The sequence below is a fragment of the Rattus norvegicus genome, chromosome 8, assembly GCF_036323735.1.
Source record: "Rattus norvegicus strain BN/NHsdMcwi chromosome 8, GRCr8, whole genome shotgun sequence".
Taxonomy (NCBI): domain Eukaryota; kingdom Metazoa; phylum Chordata; class Mammalia; order Rodentia; family Muridae; genus Rattus; species Rattus norvegicus.
This window is the reverse complement of record NC_086026.1, coordinates 33,985,318-34,003,518: the sequence shown is the minus strand read 5'-3', so window position 1 is coordinate 34,003,518 and position 18,201 is coordinate 33,985,318. Positions and strand designations below refer to the sequence as shown.

The 18,201-nt window shown below is 50.0% G+C and overlaps 1 protein-coding gene and 1 long non-coding RNA gene across 13 annotated transcripts in view; one reads left to right on the top strand and one right to left on the bottom strand.

Annotated features, from left to right (window-relative positions):
- Igsf9b (immunoglobulin superfamily, member 9B) overlaps positions 1 to 18,201 on the bottom strand; it is a 55,612-nt gene that overhangs the window by 23,872 nt on the left and 13,539 nt on the right. For 7 of the 8 annotated variants that reach the window (XR_005487809.2, XR_005487810.2, NM_001376950.1 and 4 more), the window contains exons 4-16: positions 14,031 to 14,182; positions 13,628 to 13,745; positions 12,226 to 12,367; positions 11,903 to 12,048; positions 9,451 to 9,593; positions 9,010 to 9,150; positions 8,803 to 8,919; positions 8,404 to 8,554; positions 7,396 to 7,519; positions 4,800 to 4,975; positions 3,148 to 3,374; positions 2,292 to 2,376; positions 89 to 250 (exon numbers count right to left, since the gene is read on the bottom strand). Coding sequence is in view for 6 of the 8 variants with exons in the window: in NM_001376950.1 (NP_001363879.1) it covers positions 89 to 250; positions 2,292 to 2,376; positions 3,148 to 3,374; positions 4,800 to 4,975; positions 7,396 to 7,519; positions 8,404 to 8,554; positions 8,803 to 8,919; positions 9,010 to 9,150; positions 9,451 to 9,593; positions 11,903 to 12,048; positions 12,226 to 12,367; positions 13,628 to 13,745; positions 14,031 to 14,182 (1,884 nt within the window). In the remaining 2 variants the exon portion in view is untranslated. The remainder of the gene's footprint in view (positions 1 to 88; positions 251 to 2,291; positions 2,377 to 3,147; positions 3,375 to 4,799; positions 4,976 to 7,395; positions 7,520 to 8,403; positions 8,555 to 8,802; positions 8,920 to 9,009; positions 9,151 to 9,450; positions 9,594 to 11,902; positions 12,049 to 12,225; positions 12,368 to 13,627; positions 13,746 to 14,030; positions 14,183 to 18,201) is intronic. The other variant, XM_235959.11, reaches the window with a different exon arrangement.
- On the top strand, positions 122 to 9,603 carry LOC120094099 (uncharacterized). Of its 5 annotated transcripts, none has more exons than XR_010054102.1 (5): positions 122 to 261; positions 2,047 to 2,371; positions 3,469 to 5,801; positions 6,503 to 8,416; positions 8,778 to 8,915. It is a non-coding gene; the product is annotated as an uncharacterized LOC120094099 (long non-coding RNA). The 5 variants fall into 5 exon arrangements; XR_010054105.1 differs by lacking the exon at positions 122 to 261 and having other exon boundaries at positions 274 to 2,371; positions 3,469 to 3,602; positions 5,647 to 5,801; XR_010054103.1 differs by lacking the exon at positions 122 to 261 and having other exon boundaries at positions 274 to 2,371; positions 6,503 to 6,650; positions 8,245 to 8,416.

Here is an 18,201-nt window from a genome sequence, read left to right as displayed (position 1 = left end):
AAAAATATTTTAAAGATGAAATCCAATCCCACTGGCGGCTCTGCCTGCAAGATCCCAGCGTCTGTTTCCAGAGGAGACGAGCACCTACCTTTCTTCCGCTTGAGTTTGCGTTTGCGCTGCTTGTTGACAAAGCAGGCAGCCAGAGTGCTGAAGAGGATGGCAGCCGCCAGGAAGCAGATGGTGGCCACTATCCCAGCCAACACTGGCCGGGCCAGCCCATCATCAGTCAGGTCCGGCTGCGGGAAGATGTCTGCAAGGAAGGTCAGAAGCACCCATGGGTCCCGTGCTCCCCAAAGTTTTCCCCACCTCCTCTGACACTTGGTCCCTAGCGACTTTTCCCTCCACACTCAGTTCCAACACGAGCCTTTAAAGAAGTGTAACGAGTTTGGTGCAGCAGTGTGGAAGCTGAGAATGGGACAGTCTATGATGGTCAAGTAACTTCCTTGTAGGGTACGATATCTGCATCTTCCGGGGGAGGGGGAATAATCACCAGTCATCCCCTGGAGCTGTCTTGTCTATCACTGAGAGAGTATCGAAGCACTTACATGCATGTCATCCGGCCCTCCCATAGTAACCCTGTGAGCTAGCTACACACACCACTCTTCTCTTAATGAAGACATCAGTGACTGGCTCACTCTGCTCTTGGTACCCTAATAGAAGCACAGCTGTTCTGACTTTCAGTCAGAATTCTCTGCCTTCTCCTATGCCATCTACACAGTGAAGACGCCTGGGAGATAAAGTTCTTACTCGGGGAGAGGAACTATTAGAATAGAATCTAGGTGCAATCTGTCTTCTGACTCCTTACAGGACAGACAGGCTGGCAGCTTCCTGAAGCAAGGACTAGTACATCTTGGTCATGTGAGCTCTAGAAGCAAGCTGGAGCTGTAGAAAGGATGAGGTGGGCTCAGTTCTCCCTTCCCCAATTAGAGAAAAAGCTTCACCTCGTGACAGATCCATAGGCCAGTTAGTGCCAGGGCCAGAGCCAGCCCACTGTACTTTACACACAGGGCAGTGAGATCCATGAGTGCCACTCTTAAAGAACATCAAAGAATAAGCCAAGACGTTGTGAGATGGCTGGCCAGCGTTCAATGCCACATCGATAACGATAATGGAAAAAAAAATCCATATTACACTGATGGGACCAGAGTCTCGGGGGAGTTAGCTACAGGGACGGCCGCTGCTGGTGCAGCTCATTCAGCAAACAGGGCTGCCTAGCGAGGCACGCTTCCTTTACTCTTGGAAGAAGACGCAAGGCTACGGACCGAGAGCTGTTCCCGGAACTGAGCGCACGAAACGCTCAAGTTGTCTACTTTGGCTCTGGCTGGAATGTTTTTTTTTTCCTATGTTGTTCCATCTCTCTGTGTCTCTTCCCTGGAGAGAAGCCAAGACAGAAGCAGCTGAGTTTTGCTGCCTATGAGAGACAACTTGATTTACACAAACGCCCCAGGGTGCCTAACATATAAGACAAAAATCACACTCTCCTCTTCCCCGTGTGCCCTCGGCTCCACTTCTCTCCTCCGCTCAGCTCACACCAAAGCTTCTGTAATGCCAAGAGGCTCCCTACAAGAGCTTTCTGGCCAAGACCCTCGTAAACAGATCTCAGGGGATCTCAGAACATGCTGCACCCAAGGAAATGGTGGCTTAGTAAGCAAGTCCATATCGAGACACCTTGCTCCTGGAGAGGGTCTCTGCTGTGTTTCAGAAAACTCTGGAACAGAGAGAAGACTTGTGGAAATGGGACCAGTGCCAAGAAAAAGAAAGATAAATGGAGAAGATGCTCGGGGGTTGGCTTTATTTAGTCTGGGGGAAAAAAATCTCGGGAGAGGAAGGAAGGAAGGAAAACAGCACCAAACAACAATTTTCCAAATAAAACCCACATAATTATAAGGAAGCTTATAATAGGCATCCAACAAACACTTGTTGACCTGCTGTATCTCCCCTCTAATTCATGGTGCCCGCCCCCTTACACAGCATAGCTAGCACGCAAACACAGCATGTACCGCGCCCAGCACACTCTAACAAGGTCCAATACATTTCCTTCCTCAGCTATCTCACAGATGTATCAGAAGCTCCACCAGTTCCACAGTGGAACCGAACATCATGTGTCATGAAAACACAGATCTGATGGTCTTCCAAAACCGTAAGACGCACAAGGTTTCAACTAGACTCCTGCTTAAGCTTTCAACCCAGCCGACATGTGCTCCCAGATTAGCTGCTTCACAAAAGGACTCTCGTGTGGCTCTGAGGCTTGCGTTCTGGTTGTTGTTAGACAATTTTAGAACCCAAGGTACCTGTGCTGGAGACACCGGCGATGTTGCTGGGCTCGCTGATCAGATCCTGCATGACAGCCAAAACCCGGAACTCATACCAGGTATCCTACAATCCAGGGACAACACCCAGTCAGCTGAGGTGCTGAAGACCACCACTGACCCTGTACATGAAGCCCACAGAACAGGGTACCCAGAGCACTGGTCACTGAGAGTGTTAATGGTGACTGCTCACATTGGGCAAGGTTACAGTGCACATATTTCCCACTGTATTCAATCTATGGGCCAAGAGCTATGCACATGAGGCCACCGAGAAAGACCGCAGAGATAGATGCTCAGTGAGACCCTGTGGGAAAAGGGAGCTGGAAGGATAACATCGGCTCTTCTAGCTATGAAACGAGCTGTTTTCTCTCTCAAGAAAGAGAGGTGTTCCTTCTTAAAAGATGTCCCCCAGAAAATAAAGAGGGAACGTGTTTTGTCTCAGGACTCTGAATTATTAAAACAAGAGTCCTTCTGGCCAGCCTAGAAGACAACTTTTCTAGAGCCTCCTCAGTTTACCCTGACTAGGACCCAACAAACTGGCCTTGAGTCTGATGATGCATACTGGCTTCTTCTTGCCTCACCCTAGCTAGTGTTTATATTTGAGGAAAACTATCTGTGTTGCACTGGTCCTCCATGCTGATAAGCTAGCTCTGGTCTGGGGACCAACTCCAACCTTTGGTAGCAGACTAGGGAGAGTCTAAAATTTGCAGGTAAGGCAGACCAGTTTGGGGCTTGACTCTAAGCCGTGAGGTGAGTCTCTTAATGATCAGTGACTTTACAAATCATCATGACGAATTCCAGAGACGGGGAATAAGAGGCAAAAAATTAAAGTCCCCACCTGTGACAGATCCTTGGCAAAAAATTCTCCATCGGTGCCTGGTATGGCATCATCTAGCATCTCCCAGCGCTCCCCAACTCGGAACTCCATGATGTAGCGGTCGATGGGGAAGCTGTGGTTGGCAGGAGGGAGCCAGGACAGGAGCACACCCTGCTGGGTCCGGTTGGCTGTGAGGCACCTTGGTGGGGTCACCAGCACCAGGGGTTCTGGAGTTGTAACAGGGAATGCTAGGAGGAAAAGGGAGACGAAAGATGACGGCCACAGACTCCGACCCAGTGTGGGAAGCAGAACCTAACACGGAAAGAATTTTTTTTTTTTCAGAACAGCAAGAGGTCCCTCCAACAGCCCTCATGATCCTCGTCAAGAGAAGTCAGGGCTAGTGATCCAGAGATCTGTGACTCTCTGCAGAACAAGACAACTGCACAATGACCAAGCACCTCCTCAAACGGGAAGAGGTAGGTACTATGAGGAGAGAGAAGAACCTAGTGAAAGATACAGGTCATGTGCCACATAACACCTCTGTCGGCAACATTCCCATGCCCTACGAAGTTACAGAGCTGAAAACGTCCTATTGGCTAGTAGGAGAGGATTCACTATAATACAGAACAGCACGTTCCTCGAACATCCAAGGTAACACTGGTATGAACAAACGTGCGGCTCTGCCAGTCACGTAAAGTGCGGACTACATAGCAATGGTGACATCCAACCACGCTACAGGTTATGTATCTATCCCATTGTATATTTTTATGGCTAGAGTATACTCCAGCAACAGAAAAGGTTTCTGATGAAAACAGCCCCCACCCTGCTCCCGCAGCATCAGCTCCATTGATCTAAAGGTTGCATCATTTTCTCATAATGCCACGCCATCTACATACACTATGGCCTCATTACCTAATGACACACTTCCCAGGTGTGGTTCCTCTGATGGTTTCCCCCACTGTTAACGAGGCAATGACTGTATCTTTTGCTCTCATCCCAAGAACTGGTGAGATCTTCTCACGACTCATGAGTCATACTCTCAACTCCATTTGGGGCCCTTGAGCTCAAGATGAGACCCAGCCTAGACTTGGTGATATACACCTTTAATCCTAACACTTGGGAGGCAGAGACAGCCAGATCTTTGTGAGTTCAAGGTCAGCTTTGGTCTACAAAGTGAATTCTAAGCCAGGTGCGGCTATTTGAATAGGTGAGACCCTAATCAGAGGAACTTTGAAGTTTGGAGTGAACATTTTACATCTGCTGTCCACAGGGCAGAAAGGGGGGCGGGTGCTGAAGTCACGACCTCCAGTCTGGCTGAGAAGTGTCGGTTTGCCAAGGCTGTTCTTGGGCCCCAGAAGACATGCAACTACTGGTAGATCGTTCTGCCTGTAGATTGCCCCTGACCCCTTGTAAAACTGCCAAACACCCATACACATCACTGAACCTCTCCATGCAAAGGTGCAAACAGAATACAATCAAAATGCCATGATATGGGACCAGGCAAACCTTAGAGAAGTGCATGGCCAGTCTTTACTGGAAAATACAAGAAACTATAACAGAGACCACTTTGTAAGGTGCCGGTACCCACTAAGCCCTAACGTTAGTTCCGTCCCTACTTTCGGCTCTGTCTAGCTAAGAAAGAGCCCCCGATATGCGCCAGCCCAGGGCCTCACCTAAAGTGTTCACAGTGACCACCTCACTGAAGGCGCTGGTCCCCAGCCTGTTCTGGGCCAGGACACTGAACTGGTATGCAGTCTCAGGCTCCAGGCTGTCTACCAGCAGCCAGCTGGGGCCCAGTGGCACTGACAAGGACAGCCAGTCGTGGGGCCCAAACTGAGCCCGCTTCATCCTGGCCAAAAGAGAGAGAAAGAGAGAGGATGGGGGAGAAGGGGTGGGGTGGGTCACACTGGAAAGAACAGCACACATGCAAGGTCTTCAAGGGAAAGGCAGTGAAAGTACAAGCATTCCCGGGTTCAAGGGCAGGAAGAGGGAGAGCCAAGGTGGGGTTACCTGCCCGGCTCAGGCTATGCCAACCTTCATGGCACTAGGACACACCCCATTGTGGTACCTCCCAAGTGAAAAGGGTCTCCCAGGTGTAAATCATGCTGAAAATACTGGTCACATTACCCATTGCATTGTGAGAGGATCTCATTCCAAGTACTACTGTATAAATGGACTCTGTCTTGCTAGAATAGGGACACTGGAAATGAGGGTGAGCAGCTGGGCAATGACATGGCTAGAGAAAGAACCCAGATGATCTTGGCTATCTGCCCTACCAGGGACAGGTGAGAGTAAGGCCCAGAGTATCACAGGATGCTCCACTCAACCCAGTCCAGCTTGGGTCATCTGAGGATATCCAAGGCATTCAACAAAAATGGCCAGGAGTTCTCCCCGTGGCAGGACCAGGGCTCCTAATGCCTTGAAGGCTAGAAGTCGCAAGCAAAGGGGAAAGTTATGGTGACGGAGAGTAAAGAAAGAATCTAGGCGTGAGGTTTTCCACTCTTCTTCTACTTCCAATAGGCAAGGAAGCCACCTGCTACAGGTGTAGTTCCAGATGACGCCACGAGGAGGAGACATTGTCCTGGGCAACTGGCCTGCTCTATTCATCCCTGAGCTGTACTCAACTGATACTCATAGGTTCCCCTCTAGGTTTTACGACTCACTGCCACTAGCAGGTATGCCCAATAATGCAAGCTGAGGCAAAAGAAAGTGAAGAGGAGGAAGAGGAAGAAGAAGAGGGGGAGGAAGAGGGGGAGGAAGAAGAAGAGAAGTAGAGGAAGAGGAAAAGGAAGAAGGGGAGGAGGAAGAAGGGGAAAGAGAAGGAGGTGGAGGAGGAGGGGAAGAGAAGGAAGAAGAGGGGGAGGAAGAAGAGGAGGGGGAGGAAGAGGAAGAGAAGTAGAGGAAGAGGAAAAGGAAGGAAAAGGGGAGGAAGAAGAAGGGGAAAGAGAAGGAGGAGGAAGAAGAGGAGGAAACAAGAGGAAGAAGAAGAAGAAGAAGAAGAAGAAGAAGAAGAAGAAGAAGAAGAAGAAGAAGAAGAAGAAGAAGAAGAAGAAGAAGAAGAAGAAGAAGAAGCAGCAGCAGCAGCAGCAGCTACTACAGGAACCAAATGTCTGTATAAGTATAATGAGCGCTAGGGCCATTGAGAAAGAAAGAAGGGAAGTAAGCATCTTCTACCATGGCAACCGCCCTTCCCTACCAGTGTAAGAGGGCAGAGTGTGAGACAAGCAATGCAGACCAGCAGCGGTGTAGGGCAACAGCAGAGGTCACTTCCCGACCCACGTCTTACAACATCCCCTAGGCAGTGGGCCCTTTCCTCATCCAGAGGAACACAGACAGGGCCTGAGAGATTGTTCTGACTATATCTCCCTTTATCTAGGTACACTTCTCCCATAGAAAAATCAATCCTTCAGGAAATGCATCCAGCCTGAGAACTGCTAGGGAAATGGAAGCCCCCCTTGACCCCATGCTACTGAAGTCTCTTTCTGAGGTCTATGGTCTGCTTGTCCCTCCTCCCCAGACACAGGGTAAGTCAGGCTGAAGGAGAAGGAAATAGAATGTGCATTTTCCTCACTTGAGGATGCTGTCTGTGGATCTGGAGACTGCAGTTCCCAGCTCGAGACAGGAAGGAACATCAGAAATGAAAAGCCTTGGGTGTTGGGAAGCCAGGGAGTGCCCTCGGCTTCTCTTCCTGCCATTCTGTGCCTGGGGTCCTCATCCCCTTCCTTACATTTGTGATCTCTACCTACCCTGGGGTTTGGGTAAATATCTTAAGTTACTGATCTGGTCAAAAACAGACATGAAACCCACATGCACAAGATCCTACAGAGAAAATCCAAACAGGGAAGGCAAGGGCCAAAATGGTCCCTGGGATCTCTGGGCAAGGAGCAGAATTAAAAGCTAGACCCTGCACTTTGGGTGCTATTCACTATACTCTGAAGATCAGGAATGTAGAAAAAAGAATGGGGTGAGACACTAAAAGGAGGGGCCACTGAAAGAAGCCAAAGGAAGAGTGGAATTAAGTACAAATCAGCATGCTAACCTCCAGGGCGGTAACACAAGGATGCACTGACCCCCTTATAGAAATACCTAATGTCCTTAAGACCTCAATCACTGTGGACCGCTTTGCCATTTGGAGAGCTGTCGAGTACCGATCCTAGGCTCCTTGGACCCACCACCCACCCTAGGACAGTATAGGATGGGGCAGACAGGATGCCCTGCGTGGGGCACGGGAGGGAGAAGCCGAAAGCAAAGCATGCGGGGCTGACTCACAGAGGTCCGTACCAAACTGAGAATGTCTGCTCATAGCCTCCATCATAGCCTGGCTCCCAGGACACGTTGGCAGTTGTCATGGAGACATGGACCCGGACACTGCCTGGGGCATGGGGACTGGTGCCTGGAGAACAAGGGAGACAGCTCAGTCCAAACAGAGTGGAGCCCTTTGCTAGGTCCTCACCATCTCCTTGCAGGAGATCCAGGAGGAGACAAAGCAAGGGGTACCAAGTTGCATCACAAGAGGTGGCAGCAGAGAGGGCAGAGTCCCACGCCCAACCTGGTCCTGATGGGCTCAGAGAGGAAAGCCCACCCACTGCATAGGCTAGTGTCACCAGAGGAGCACAGGCCAGAGGAAAAACCAGAACCTTCCTCATCCTGATCAAACTTCCATGCATCCTTGAGCTAAAAAGCATTCCCTTGAGGTCCTGGGAGAAACAAACAAACAAAAAAAAAATCACATCCTCCTTACTAATCTCTAGGCACAGGAGATGGCCAAGCTCCACACAGCAGACAGCAGTAGGCTCAGGTATGAGGCCAGCCCCTACTGGGTACAAAGGATGTGACTGGGCAGAATGGCCAGGAGCTCCCCTGATAGGGACAATGTGCAGACCACTTCATTCCTAGCCTACACTGGCAGTAAAATACTCTATGTTGACCTTGTATACACCTGTGCCTGACAAGCCCCAAAGGGACAGACTACAAGAAGGCAGGCAGACAAGTCCAGAGTAATATGAACAAGGAGTACTAGTCACTTCCTCATGCCCCAGGCTATGGACACCGCCCTGATCCTCAGTGCCTGTCTAAGGTGCCACAAAATCTGATTGTCATTCATTCTACTCCTTCCAGTTCTGACTTCCCCAAGATAGGACAAACAAGGACCCCGTCCCTCCTCCCTGCCAGAGCCTCCTGAGGTCAAAGGTTTCAAGCCGTCATCCCAAATCTGGCTTAGGAAAGATGCCTACAGAGTGAAAACAATCACTCCAGTCGGCCTACTCAAGCACGTACCGATGACAGTGAGGTGGGTGCTGGCAGTGATGCTTGTGACCACGTTGGTGGCAACACATTCCCACTCCCCGTGGTCCTCCTTACTCAGGGCACGAAACTGCAGACTCCCGCTGGGCAGTGCATTGTGCTTGCTTCTGCTGGGCTTCCCTACCTTAGCCAAACAAGGAGCAGGGAAGAGGACGGGAGCAGGGATTCAGTCTGAGGAACAAGTGCTCACACTCAGGAGCCTAAGGAGGATGAAGATGTTGGGCCAACCCCTGAGCCCACTGCCAACGCCCCTACACTATCCGATAGTGTCACTCCCCTCCTAACATCTGATCTGTCCACACAGTTCCAAGTAGAACCCCAGTGGCTCTTCCCTGACTCCCCCACAGGGCAAGAGCTTCAAAGCCCAGGTACCTTCCTCCAGGTGATGACAGGGAAGGGGTCCCCTGCAGCTGCACAGGGGATGAGCAGCTCCCGGCCAGCCTCCTGCCTGTACTCCCAGCCGGGTAGCACCGTGAAATACGGGGGGTCCTAATGGAAGCACAGAGGTGGGTACGTATAAAAGGTTGGCCACAGAAACACTGCCTACCACAGGGGCTACACACGGTCCTGGGGACTCACCTTCAGGACGAGCCGGGCAGGGGCAGACTGGCCCATGGTCCCCAAAGTGTTGTAAGGCACACAGGTGTAAGTGCCAAGAGCCTCCTCTGTGGCCTCCTCAATTCGAATAGAGCCATCCTCCATCAAGGTCCAACCCAAGTTCTGCCAGACACAGATCAAAGAGCAGGGAGCCATGGTCAGGACACAGGCACTGCATCCCAGCCACATCCAGGCAGGGTTTGAGCTGGGCTAGACCAAGCACAGGACAGAATAGCAGCTCAGCGGGTGTTGGCATCCCCTGTGGGCATGGAACACAGCCAAACTCCAGCCAGATCGTTGCTCTTTGTCTGCCTAGGCTTTTTAGGAGGAGTGGGGCTGGCAGAGAACCAGCGTCCAGAGGCAGCATCTTTATTGTCAGAAGATGCTGCTCCTTCAGAATCCCATCATGCACCTCACTCATACCTTCTCTACCTGCAGGGGCCGGCCATCCTTATTCCACTTCACCACAGTAGCAGGCGGCTCTGCATCCACAGGACAGCGGATATAGCCATGGATTCCCACGGGCACATAAATTACAGGGGGCATGTTGAGGACACGGGCTGGGTCTGTGAAAGGGGTAGCGTGGGGAAACGTGAGAAGCCAGGTGAGCAATCAAGGCAGAGGGCGACCCCATTCCTTTGCAAAGAACCTTCACACCTACTAGTTGAGATTCTCAATGTTCAACGAGGTGCTAGGAGCCAGGGACAGCAAGACCAGCTTTCTAGCACCATGCTCACCTGTCTGGTTTACTATGCTTTTAAGAACCTTGGGATGTTGAAGAATGCTTGGAGACATTCAGAGGCATATTTCAAACTGCCCTGGTCTTCAGAATATGGAAATGTCCCCAGCCCTGCCAAGCCAACAATGACCATGCACTTCTCCAACTACTTTGTATCCTAAACCAAAAGTGCCATGTCAGTTCTGTGCACAGTGCTGTCCTGAGCATAATGGTAGGTATTCCTGGTGCTGGGTGTCTTGCCTCCCTTGGCCTCAGTCTTCCACCCGTCTCTGCAGTTGAAAGTGAAAACCTATCATGGCCCCAGAACAGGGGAGAGGCCCTGTAGCCCTGGGCTGAAAGTTAAGTCATCTCTTCTCATTTCTCCCCAGGACACCTAGGCTACAAAGGAGAAAGATCCAGAGCTAGGGAGGCTGTGATGAATGAGATGGTTGGTACCTTTCAAGCATTCTGAGCTCTTCAGAGAACAGCCTTACATAAATACCAGGCCCAGTTATATATTTAGATGTAGCTTCCTACTTTTGTATGATAGTCTCTCTCTCTCTCTCTTTTAAATTCCTCCAAGGTTTTCAAAGGGTTTATGAATGGGAAATACTCTGAACACCACTCTTTAGCAGAAATAAGATCCTTGTCTCACCCACCTATAAATCTCAACTCCCTGGATTCTCTTTGAAGGGAGGAAGGAAAGGGGGGGCATGTAAAGAGGGACAAGTGGGAGTGGGTGCTGGTGCTGAGGAGAGCCAGAGAAACCAAAACACCTCTGCAAGAGAACAGTTCCCACAGCTCCGAGGATGAAGCCTTCTCGGTTGGTCTGCCATCCTCCGGAAGGCTGGTCCCTGTTGGCTTGATCCCTCCTGCATCGCTGCCACCTTTTAGCTCGCACGGCACCGCCTGCCCACAGCCCAGAGACAGAGGCAAACCTGCAAGGTGAAGCTTCCCCTCCCTGTAGCCCTTCTGTCCCAGTGCAGAAAGAGCATATCCAGTCTCCTGCTTTTCCTACTACAGCTCTAGGAGGATATACCCAGTATGCTGGGCTTCCCAGCTCATAAGGCAAGAGCTTGTGCCACCATGGCATGCTACAGATCCTTGTGAGTTGCCGGTAGTGCAAGAGAACTGAGGCTTTTGCTGACTCCACCAACAAAGTCATCCCACAGAAATGAGAAAGCACACAGCAAGCTCAACTCTGCTTCACTCTGTGGCCTTGCCTGTACACAACAGACCCCTGCAGACGCTCTGACCTGTACAGCCATTGGGGAGCGTTCCCATAGCTGCCAGTTGTTCCTCTACTTGTCCTCAGCTCAGAGCCTGGCTTAGATCACCATGCTACTCCATGTCCTCGGGTGTATGTCATTCTCCCACACCAGTGTTCTAATAGTGGAGGTCTGTCACCTATAGCGACAAACCTGCAGCCCTCATTGCCTGAGTGACGGGGCCAACCATAAATCAAAAGGAAGACATTAATCTTCATTACCCATCTTCCCATCTGACTCTGTCAGAATGTCCAGCTTGTCACAGAGTGGGTGGGAAAGAAACCAACGGCACCCAAGTATTAACAGGTGGAATCTGGGGCTCACACAGGAGCCCTTTATGGGTCTGGCTGAAAAACTGTTCATTCATTCAAGTCTCACAGCCCAGGGCAGAGGGACTAGGTAGCCAGAAGGAGCCAAGTATGAAAGCAGAACAAATCACCCAGAAAGGTCTTGTTCCAATTCAGTGCACAATGTTTACATGCACAAAGGTAGAGCGCAATGGGGAGAGAAGCTAATCTTGTACCCTCAGACACCCAGGAAAAAGTGCCCAGCAGAAACTAGTTCAAGGTCCAGGTATAAACCAGTACTCGATAACATAGGACCACCATTCAGAATGATAAATGTTCAGAGCTAAGGTCTATTTATCCTTGAACCTGATCTAAGCTTGAATCAATGAACAGACTAACACTCAGTAAAGACCAGCCCACAGAAGACCTCTGCCGATGACAGTTGACTCTATGGGCCAGGCTGGTCATGGCCTCCCCTGGAGTCATCCCTAGTCCTCCCTCAAGGGTTCATCCAAACCTCAGAAAAATGTTGGGTCTTCGACCTCAAATCTAGCTCACACCTACAAGAATCCCCAGAACCCTCTTCCCTCACCCCTACTCACACTGCACAGTCAGGTATGCTGAGGCAGAGGGGGAACGCCCCAGGCTGTTGCTAGGGACACAGGTATACTTCCCAGCATCCTCTGGCTTCACTCGGAAGATGATCAGTGTCCCATCAATCAGGATCCGCACCCTTAGCTTCAGGTCACTGCAAAACAGTGACAAGCAGACAAGGAGAAGAGGGGATGTTGGCAGAAACACAAGCAAAGCATCAATGAGTCCCTTCACCTCCCCTAGAGGGTTCCCAGGCACTGCCAGGGCCCCTCTCTCAATGCAGGGGCCTGTGGGGACCCGTGTGAGAAGGTTGGAGCAGGGAGCTGCTCACTTCTGGAAGTAGACGTTCTCATCCTGCCAGTACCAGGTGTAGGTGAGGTTGCCGGGATACGCCTCTGCCCTGCAGGTAAGCAGAGCATCCTGGGAGATGTTGACGGTGATGTTCTCAGGAGGGGAAACAATGAAGGGAGGCCCTGGGGAGAACAGGAATAAACATCACCTCTCCTGACTGGGAGGGCTACCATGCCAGGCCTCCCAGGAAGCTCTGGGATGCTCAAGATGGGGAGTCCAGGCAGCAGAGCCCAGGCAGTATTACGGAGAGGCTTCTAGCTGCTGTGAGACTCTGTACCACATCTGTAACTGCTCCATGATCTCCAGACCAACCATCTATAACTCCATACACCATTACTGCCCAACACTCTCCAACAGAGCTCAGGCCAGAAGGCACAAGGCCTGATCTTGTCTCTGAAGTGGACAGAACCATGTACTGTTCCCCCAGTCAGAGGTTCAGAAGGCCACTCAGGAGCGGAGACTGGAGAAGAAAGGAGCAAATTCTAGCAAGCCTTGGGACTACTAAGCCAGACCTCAGCACAACTGGGCTTTGGCCCTCCCTCAGAGGCTGCCAGCCACCATCTGCCTCTGCTCCTGCTCAGCAGGAAATCAGAAGCCGCTGGACAGAGGCTCACCACAGTGGCTCTGCCAACTAGACACAACTGCCCTTAACTGCCATTGTCACTCCAGAATACAGAGGGTGAGGAGGCAGAGACCCCTTCCTGGCACCCTGCCCATCCTGGGCAGTGAATGCCCAGCCCTTTTTAGAGCACTCTGGTACCAGACAGAACAGGTCAACATCTCACAGCTGACCACAGAAGTCAGGTCTACTCAATGTCCCTGATATTGTTTAAATGTCAGAGGCCTGGGGGCTGGAGAGATGGGTCCGTGGTTAAGAGCACTGACTGCTCTTCCAGAGGACCTGGGTTCAATTCCCAGCAACCACATGAGAGCTCACACCCATCTGTAACTCTAGTTATGAAACTTCTGACATCCTCACACAGACAGACACACATGTGGGCAAAACACCAATGCACGTAAAAATAAATCTTAAAAAAAAATGTGAAAAACAATGTTAGATGCTTGGATTATAGTCTTTACAAATAGGTGTTGTCACTGATGCACAGATGACCCAAGGGTGTTTCCTCTCTGAGGAAGGTGGAGACGTGGTAGAAACGCTCTCAATGGGAAATCAAAAATGGCTCAGCCTGGTCCCCATCTCCCTGCCACACCATGAAACCAGTTGACCAAGGTGAGAGACATGGTAAGTGACATACGTGAGACAGTCCCCACACAGCTCCTCTACCCACCCCCAATTGGGCAGGCTGTGCCATAAGAAAAATGTTCTCCCTGGAAGCCTCCAACAGGGTTCCATGAATAAAGAGGCTGAAAAGTCCCCCTACCTTGAACAAGCAGATGGGTTGTGTGCACAGCCTCACCCTGGATGCTATATGCTCGACAGGTATAGGCGCCTCTGTCCTCCCGACTGACTGACGTCACCGTTAGGCTACCGTCACTCACCTGGGGGCACAGAAAGAACTCAGTATCAACCTGTGGGACTCACCAGGATGACTCTTAAGTGAAAAAATGAGCTCTGAGAATCTGGAAAGGTCCTCAGGGACTCATGTACAGAGACGGTGGGGGGACAAGGGGTTCCCTACAAGAGGCAATGGAATGTCTGTAGTCCAAGTCAGGCCATGAGATTGCCTGTCTCCACCCTGGGCCTGACCCATCCCATCAGTGGCATTCGAGGGGAGAGAGGATGAGGAAGAGTGACTTGGGTCACCAGGTGAGAGCTGCACTCACCTGATACTTTCCACTAGCACTGAGGAGGGTCCCTTCCTTGAGCCAGGTGACGATGGGTTTAGGGTTCCCAAAAGCCGTGCAAGTCATGGTAATACTCCCACCTTCCTTGGCCTCGATGTACTGGGGGGGTGTTTCTGTAAAGGTGGGAGGGGCTGCAAAGGACAGCAGGAGAATGAGATATGCGCTCCATCTACTTGTGCAGAACTCTGCCACATTCAAGAATAAAGGAGCGTGGAGACTCCCACCCGTAATATCACGGAGATGGGGAGACCTAAAACCTACTGATTATCCTCCTCTCCCACGAACCGAAGTACAAATAACAGCCCATCCTGTTTAGAGCCTCAGCTTTTAAAAGCACCAGCACCCTGTGCCTGAGCTGCTTGCAAAGGCTATCTGGTCAACCTCAGACCTCCTCTCATTCTGTCTAGCTCCGGATTCTGTACTCATCTGGCTGAACTTAGCTCCCACCCAGTGAAGCGGCCCACTTTTGGGAAGTTGCCACACTCAGCGCTAGGAACAGGACATAAACAAGACGGAAGAATTTCCCACCTCCCTTCGGGATTATCATGCTGCACAGAGCCTCCCACTTCCTGTATCCCAGTTCTTCTACCAAGCCCATTCATTTGCAGAGTCCCTGACAGGCCCATCAAGGCCTAATACAGGGCCCAGGCTAAGGGTGCAGTCTTACATTTACCTCATTCTACAGACAGGGAAAAAAAAATCTCCCACCTGCCTGCCTCGTCTTTGGTGCCTGTGGATAAAGGCGAGTAGTGAATTCTACAGGCTTCTCCCTTCTTAATTCTCCCCCGATTACGTGAGAGGTTATCCTCTCCCATGCACTGAAGCTGTGATTAACGTTCTATCCTGTTTGGATAATCAGCTTTTATGAAACTCTTTGCCTCTGCTGAGCTGCTGGCAGAGACTGGTCAACTTTAACCTCTTAGATTGTTGGTTCCACAGTCTTCCAAAATGGCTATTCTGAATATCAACACTAAAGCCAACAATACCAGGATAACCTATTCTTGGTTCTGCCCAAGGGCACATGCTCAAGTGCTAGCCTGGCATATAATCTCAGGCAGGTTCCTCAGACTCTCCGGGCTTTATTTAAATCCTCTGCCCTCTAGAACTGATGTAGGTAGTAAATGCGATGAAGTTTATTGAAAGACCTTGTGAAAAACGCAGACTAATGCTCACAAAATCTCTGATTTTTCTGCCACCAGTAGCATCATTGTCATCCCTAGGAGCTTTGGTCTGAAGACTAAGGAAAAGCCTCAGAAAGGTTCCTTCCCCCTCCATGAAGACATGCTGCCAGAGTCAAGTCAGAGGGCACTAGGATGGGTCCCTGTCTGTGCTGGCTGCACCTCCCAGCCGCTTTCTCCTGCTGACTCCAACAACACTGCCCTTCTGTGTCTCCTCTGCAGCCAGAGCTTCCAACCTCAACTCTCACTCGGCCCGGAACTCTACATGCAGATCCTATTTCTGTGCTTCACGCAAGCAGGTCGCTTTCCCTAGTATCGCTGAATACTCAAGTGTCCTGTAGTTTCCGGATGTAGAGTGTGCAATGAACATTTCTTGAATGGAAGAATGAGTGAAATAAACAAATGAATGAAGGCCTAGGCATCCACATCTATAGTCTAATACAAATGCAAGTACACACATCCTCTTAGAGGCAAGACCTTGTAGGGCCACCTTGGCCTCTAATCTCCAAGGCCCATAACTGGTGGGTATGCGAGGACATTTGGAACTACAGGATAAATAAAGAAGTAGACTTCTTCACATAAAGCACACATCCTCAAGAAAGTCAGTGTTCAGAAAGACACTAGGTGTCTTTGATGATGATGACAAGCCCTCCCAAGTCTGTGTAAAGGCGTCCTGGGACTCCAGCCTCCAGGCACTGAGAATGTATACTCGTACCAGAGCCCACATTCACCCACCCTGCCCCCAGAAAGTCAGTTAACTCAACCACAGCCTCTATTACCTCCGTGTCAAGCTTAAAAGAAAAGATAATAAATTAAATTATGTCCTGAAGTGACAAATTAATTACTAATTACATAATTACTTTATTATTTAGGTGCTAATCAGGAACGTACTTTGAACAATTTCAAGTTTTCAGGAAAATAATGGTTTGACTCTCAATTATTTACTGAATTAGGTGTTAGCTTGCCAGCTGCATTTCCCGGCTTAATTCCTCTCGCAAGCTCCCTATAATTAATAGCGCAGGTTAGAAATAAGCTGGCCTCTCCTCCAAGCCATACACCAGGCCTAAAGCGAGACTTGGCTTGGACTTCGGAGGTATTTTACGTGCGATAGAGGGATAATTGGGATTGTCTCCACCCAACCAGTCTTCAAAAAAACAACACAGGAGGAGAATGAGATAATGTGTTCTAACTCTTATTTTTGTACTGGCCTTTCAATTTCCAAAGGTACCCCTGTCACGAAATGCCCAACACTATACATCCTGCTCTGACTGACAAAGGGTTAGCCCCTGCTTCTTTCTGTCCAGAATGGAAATATTTTCACAGGAAGAAATTATGGAAGAGTAGAGATGGGGGCAAGGTGGGAGGTCTCTCTCTCACGCAGAGTTCTGGTCTGCATCTTCCAGGTCTGCTCCTGAGTAAGGGCAACCTGCTCTCTGCTAAGGCCTCCTTCTCAAGCACTGGAGCAGGTACCTAGCCTCAGCACTCTGCCCAGCCCTTGCATGTCCACAGTCTACCTGTACCCCCTAACTAAGGTGTGCTCTTCCTTTGGGCTCCCAGATTTGCTGGTTCCTCCAGTGAAGGTCCCTTGCCACCTCACTCCCTGCTTTTGCCTAAGTCCTTCTCTGACCAGGATTCTAGATAGAAGTCATGTCCTCGGAAATGCTCTTCTTCCTTTGTGCTCCTAAAGGCACAAGGCAATCATTTCTTGACATGATTGGAAGACGGAAACACCAAGCTTGGGTCATGTCCCCTGCCTGACATCCAGAACCTTCCACAGAGATATCAGGAACTATGTCTTGTGTGGATAATTTTGGTTAGATTCATGAGGATTTTTAAGGACCAGAGTCCTCAGTGCCTTCTAGCTAGCTCTTCCTGCCACCCACGTTTTGATCTGCTTGCCTTTCCCCCTGCTGTGAAAAATGTGGCTGCTGTCCTGCCCATAACTACCCTCAGATAATTAGTGCTCAAGACACAATCTCACACAGCAGTCCATGGAACCTTGCAACACCCTACAAGCAGGCTCTTTCTGAAGAAACTGAAACTCACGGAGTTTCAGCTTAACTGTCCCCCCGTGACTTAATATGCAGTGGTTTCAAGAAATGAGCCACATCTTTGGCAGGTCTTGATCCGCATCTGTTCCACTGTGATAAATTAAAAATGCCTAAGGAATCAACTCATACAAATGAAGACAATAGTCTGTAGAACATGAGCTCCCAGCTCCCCTGAGCATGATTCTTGGCTGCGTAGCTGGCGTCTGGGTTCCTGGAATAGATACTATCAATCAGGATGATGTGGGAGATAGGCCACACCTCAAGGCGATTTCAGGCAATAAGAAAAGGCGCACACACACACACACACACACACACACACACACACACACACACAGAGAGAGAGAGAGAGACAGAGACAGAGACAGAGACAGAGACAGAGACAAAGAGGATGTGATGAAGCAGAGGATCTCCTGGCTTGGTGTTCAGTCATGAATGATGCCCTGTATAGCAAATCTCCCTTCTAAGTTATGATTTGCTTGGGTTCCCGGTGACAGGAGTTTTCCCTGAGCACACAACAACTGGCTCAAATGGTCCCTCGAAAGCTGGCTGCTGCTGAAGAAAAGCCACACAAGATTTAAAATCTGCCTTAGACATTAAACCCAACAAGCATATAGTGACTGCCCCACCTCTGACCTGGGCCACTGACTTTAAAGTGTCCTGCACTATAGGCCAACACTCTTGAAGAAATAATCTTTCCTGGGGCTGAGAATGTAACTCTGGCGTGAGCCTGATCTGCACAAGACCCTGGATTTGATTTCCCAACTCTGAAAAAAAAAAAAAAAAACTAAAATACTCTGCTCTCCTGCAGACTATGGACAGGCTCCCAGATCCAGAGAGAGTGTATAAGCCTTACCCAACCCCACTGGAAAAGGGAGACTGAACCATTCTTCAGGGTAAAACAATTGAGAGAAATTTCTAGTC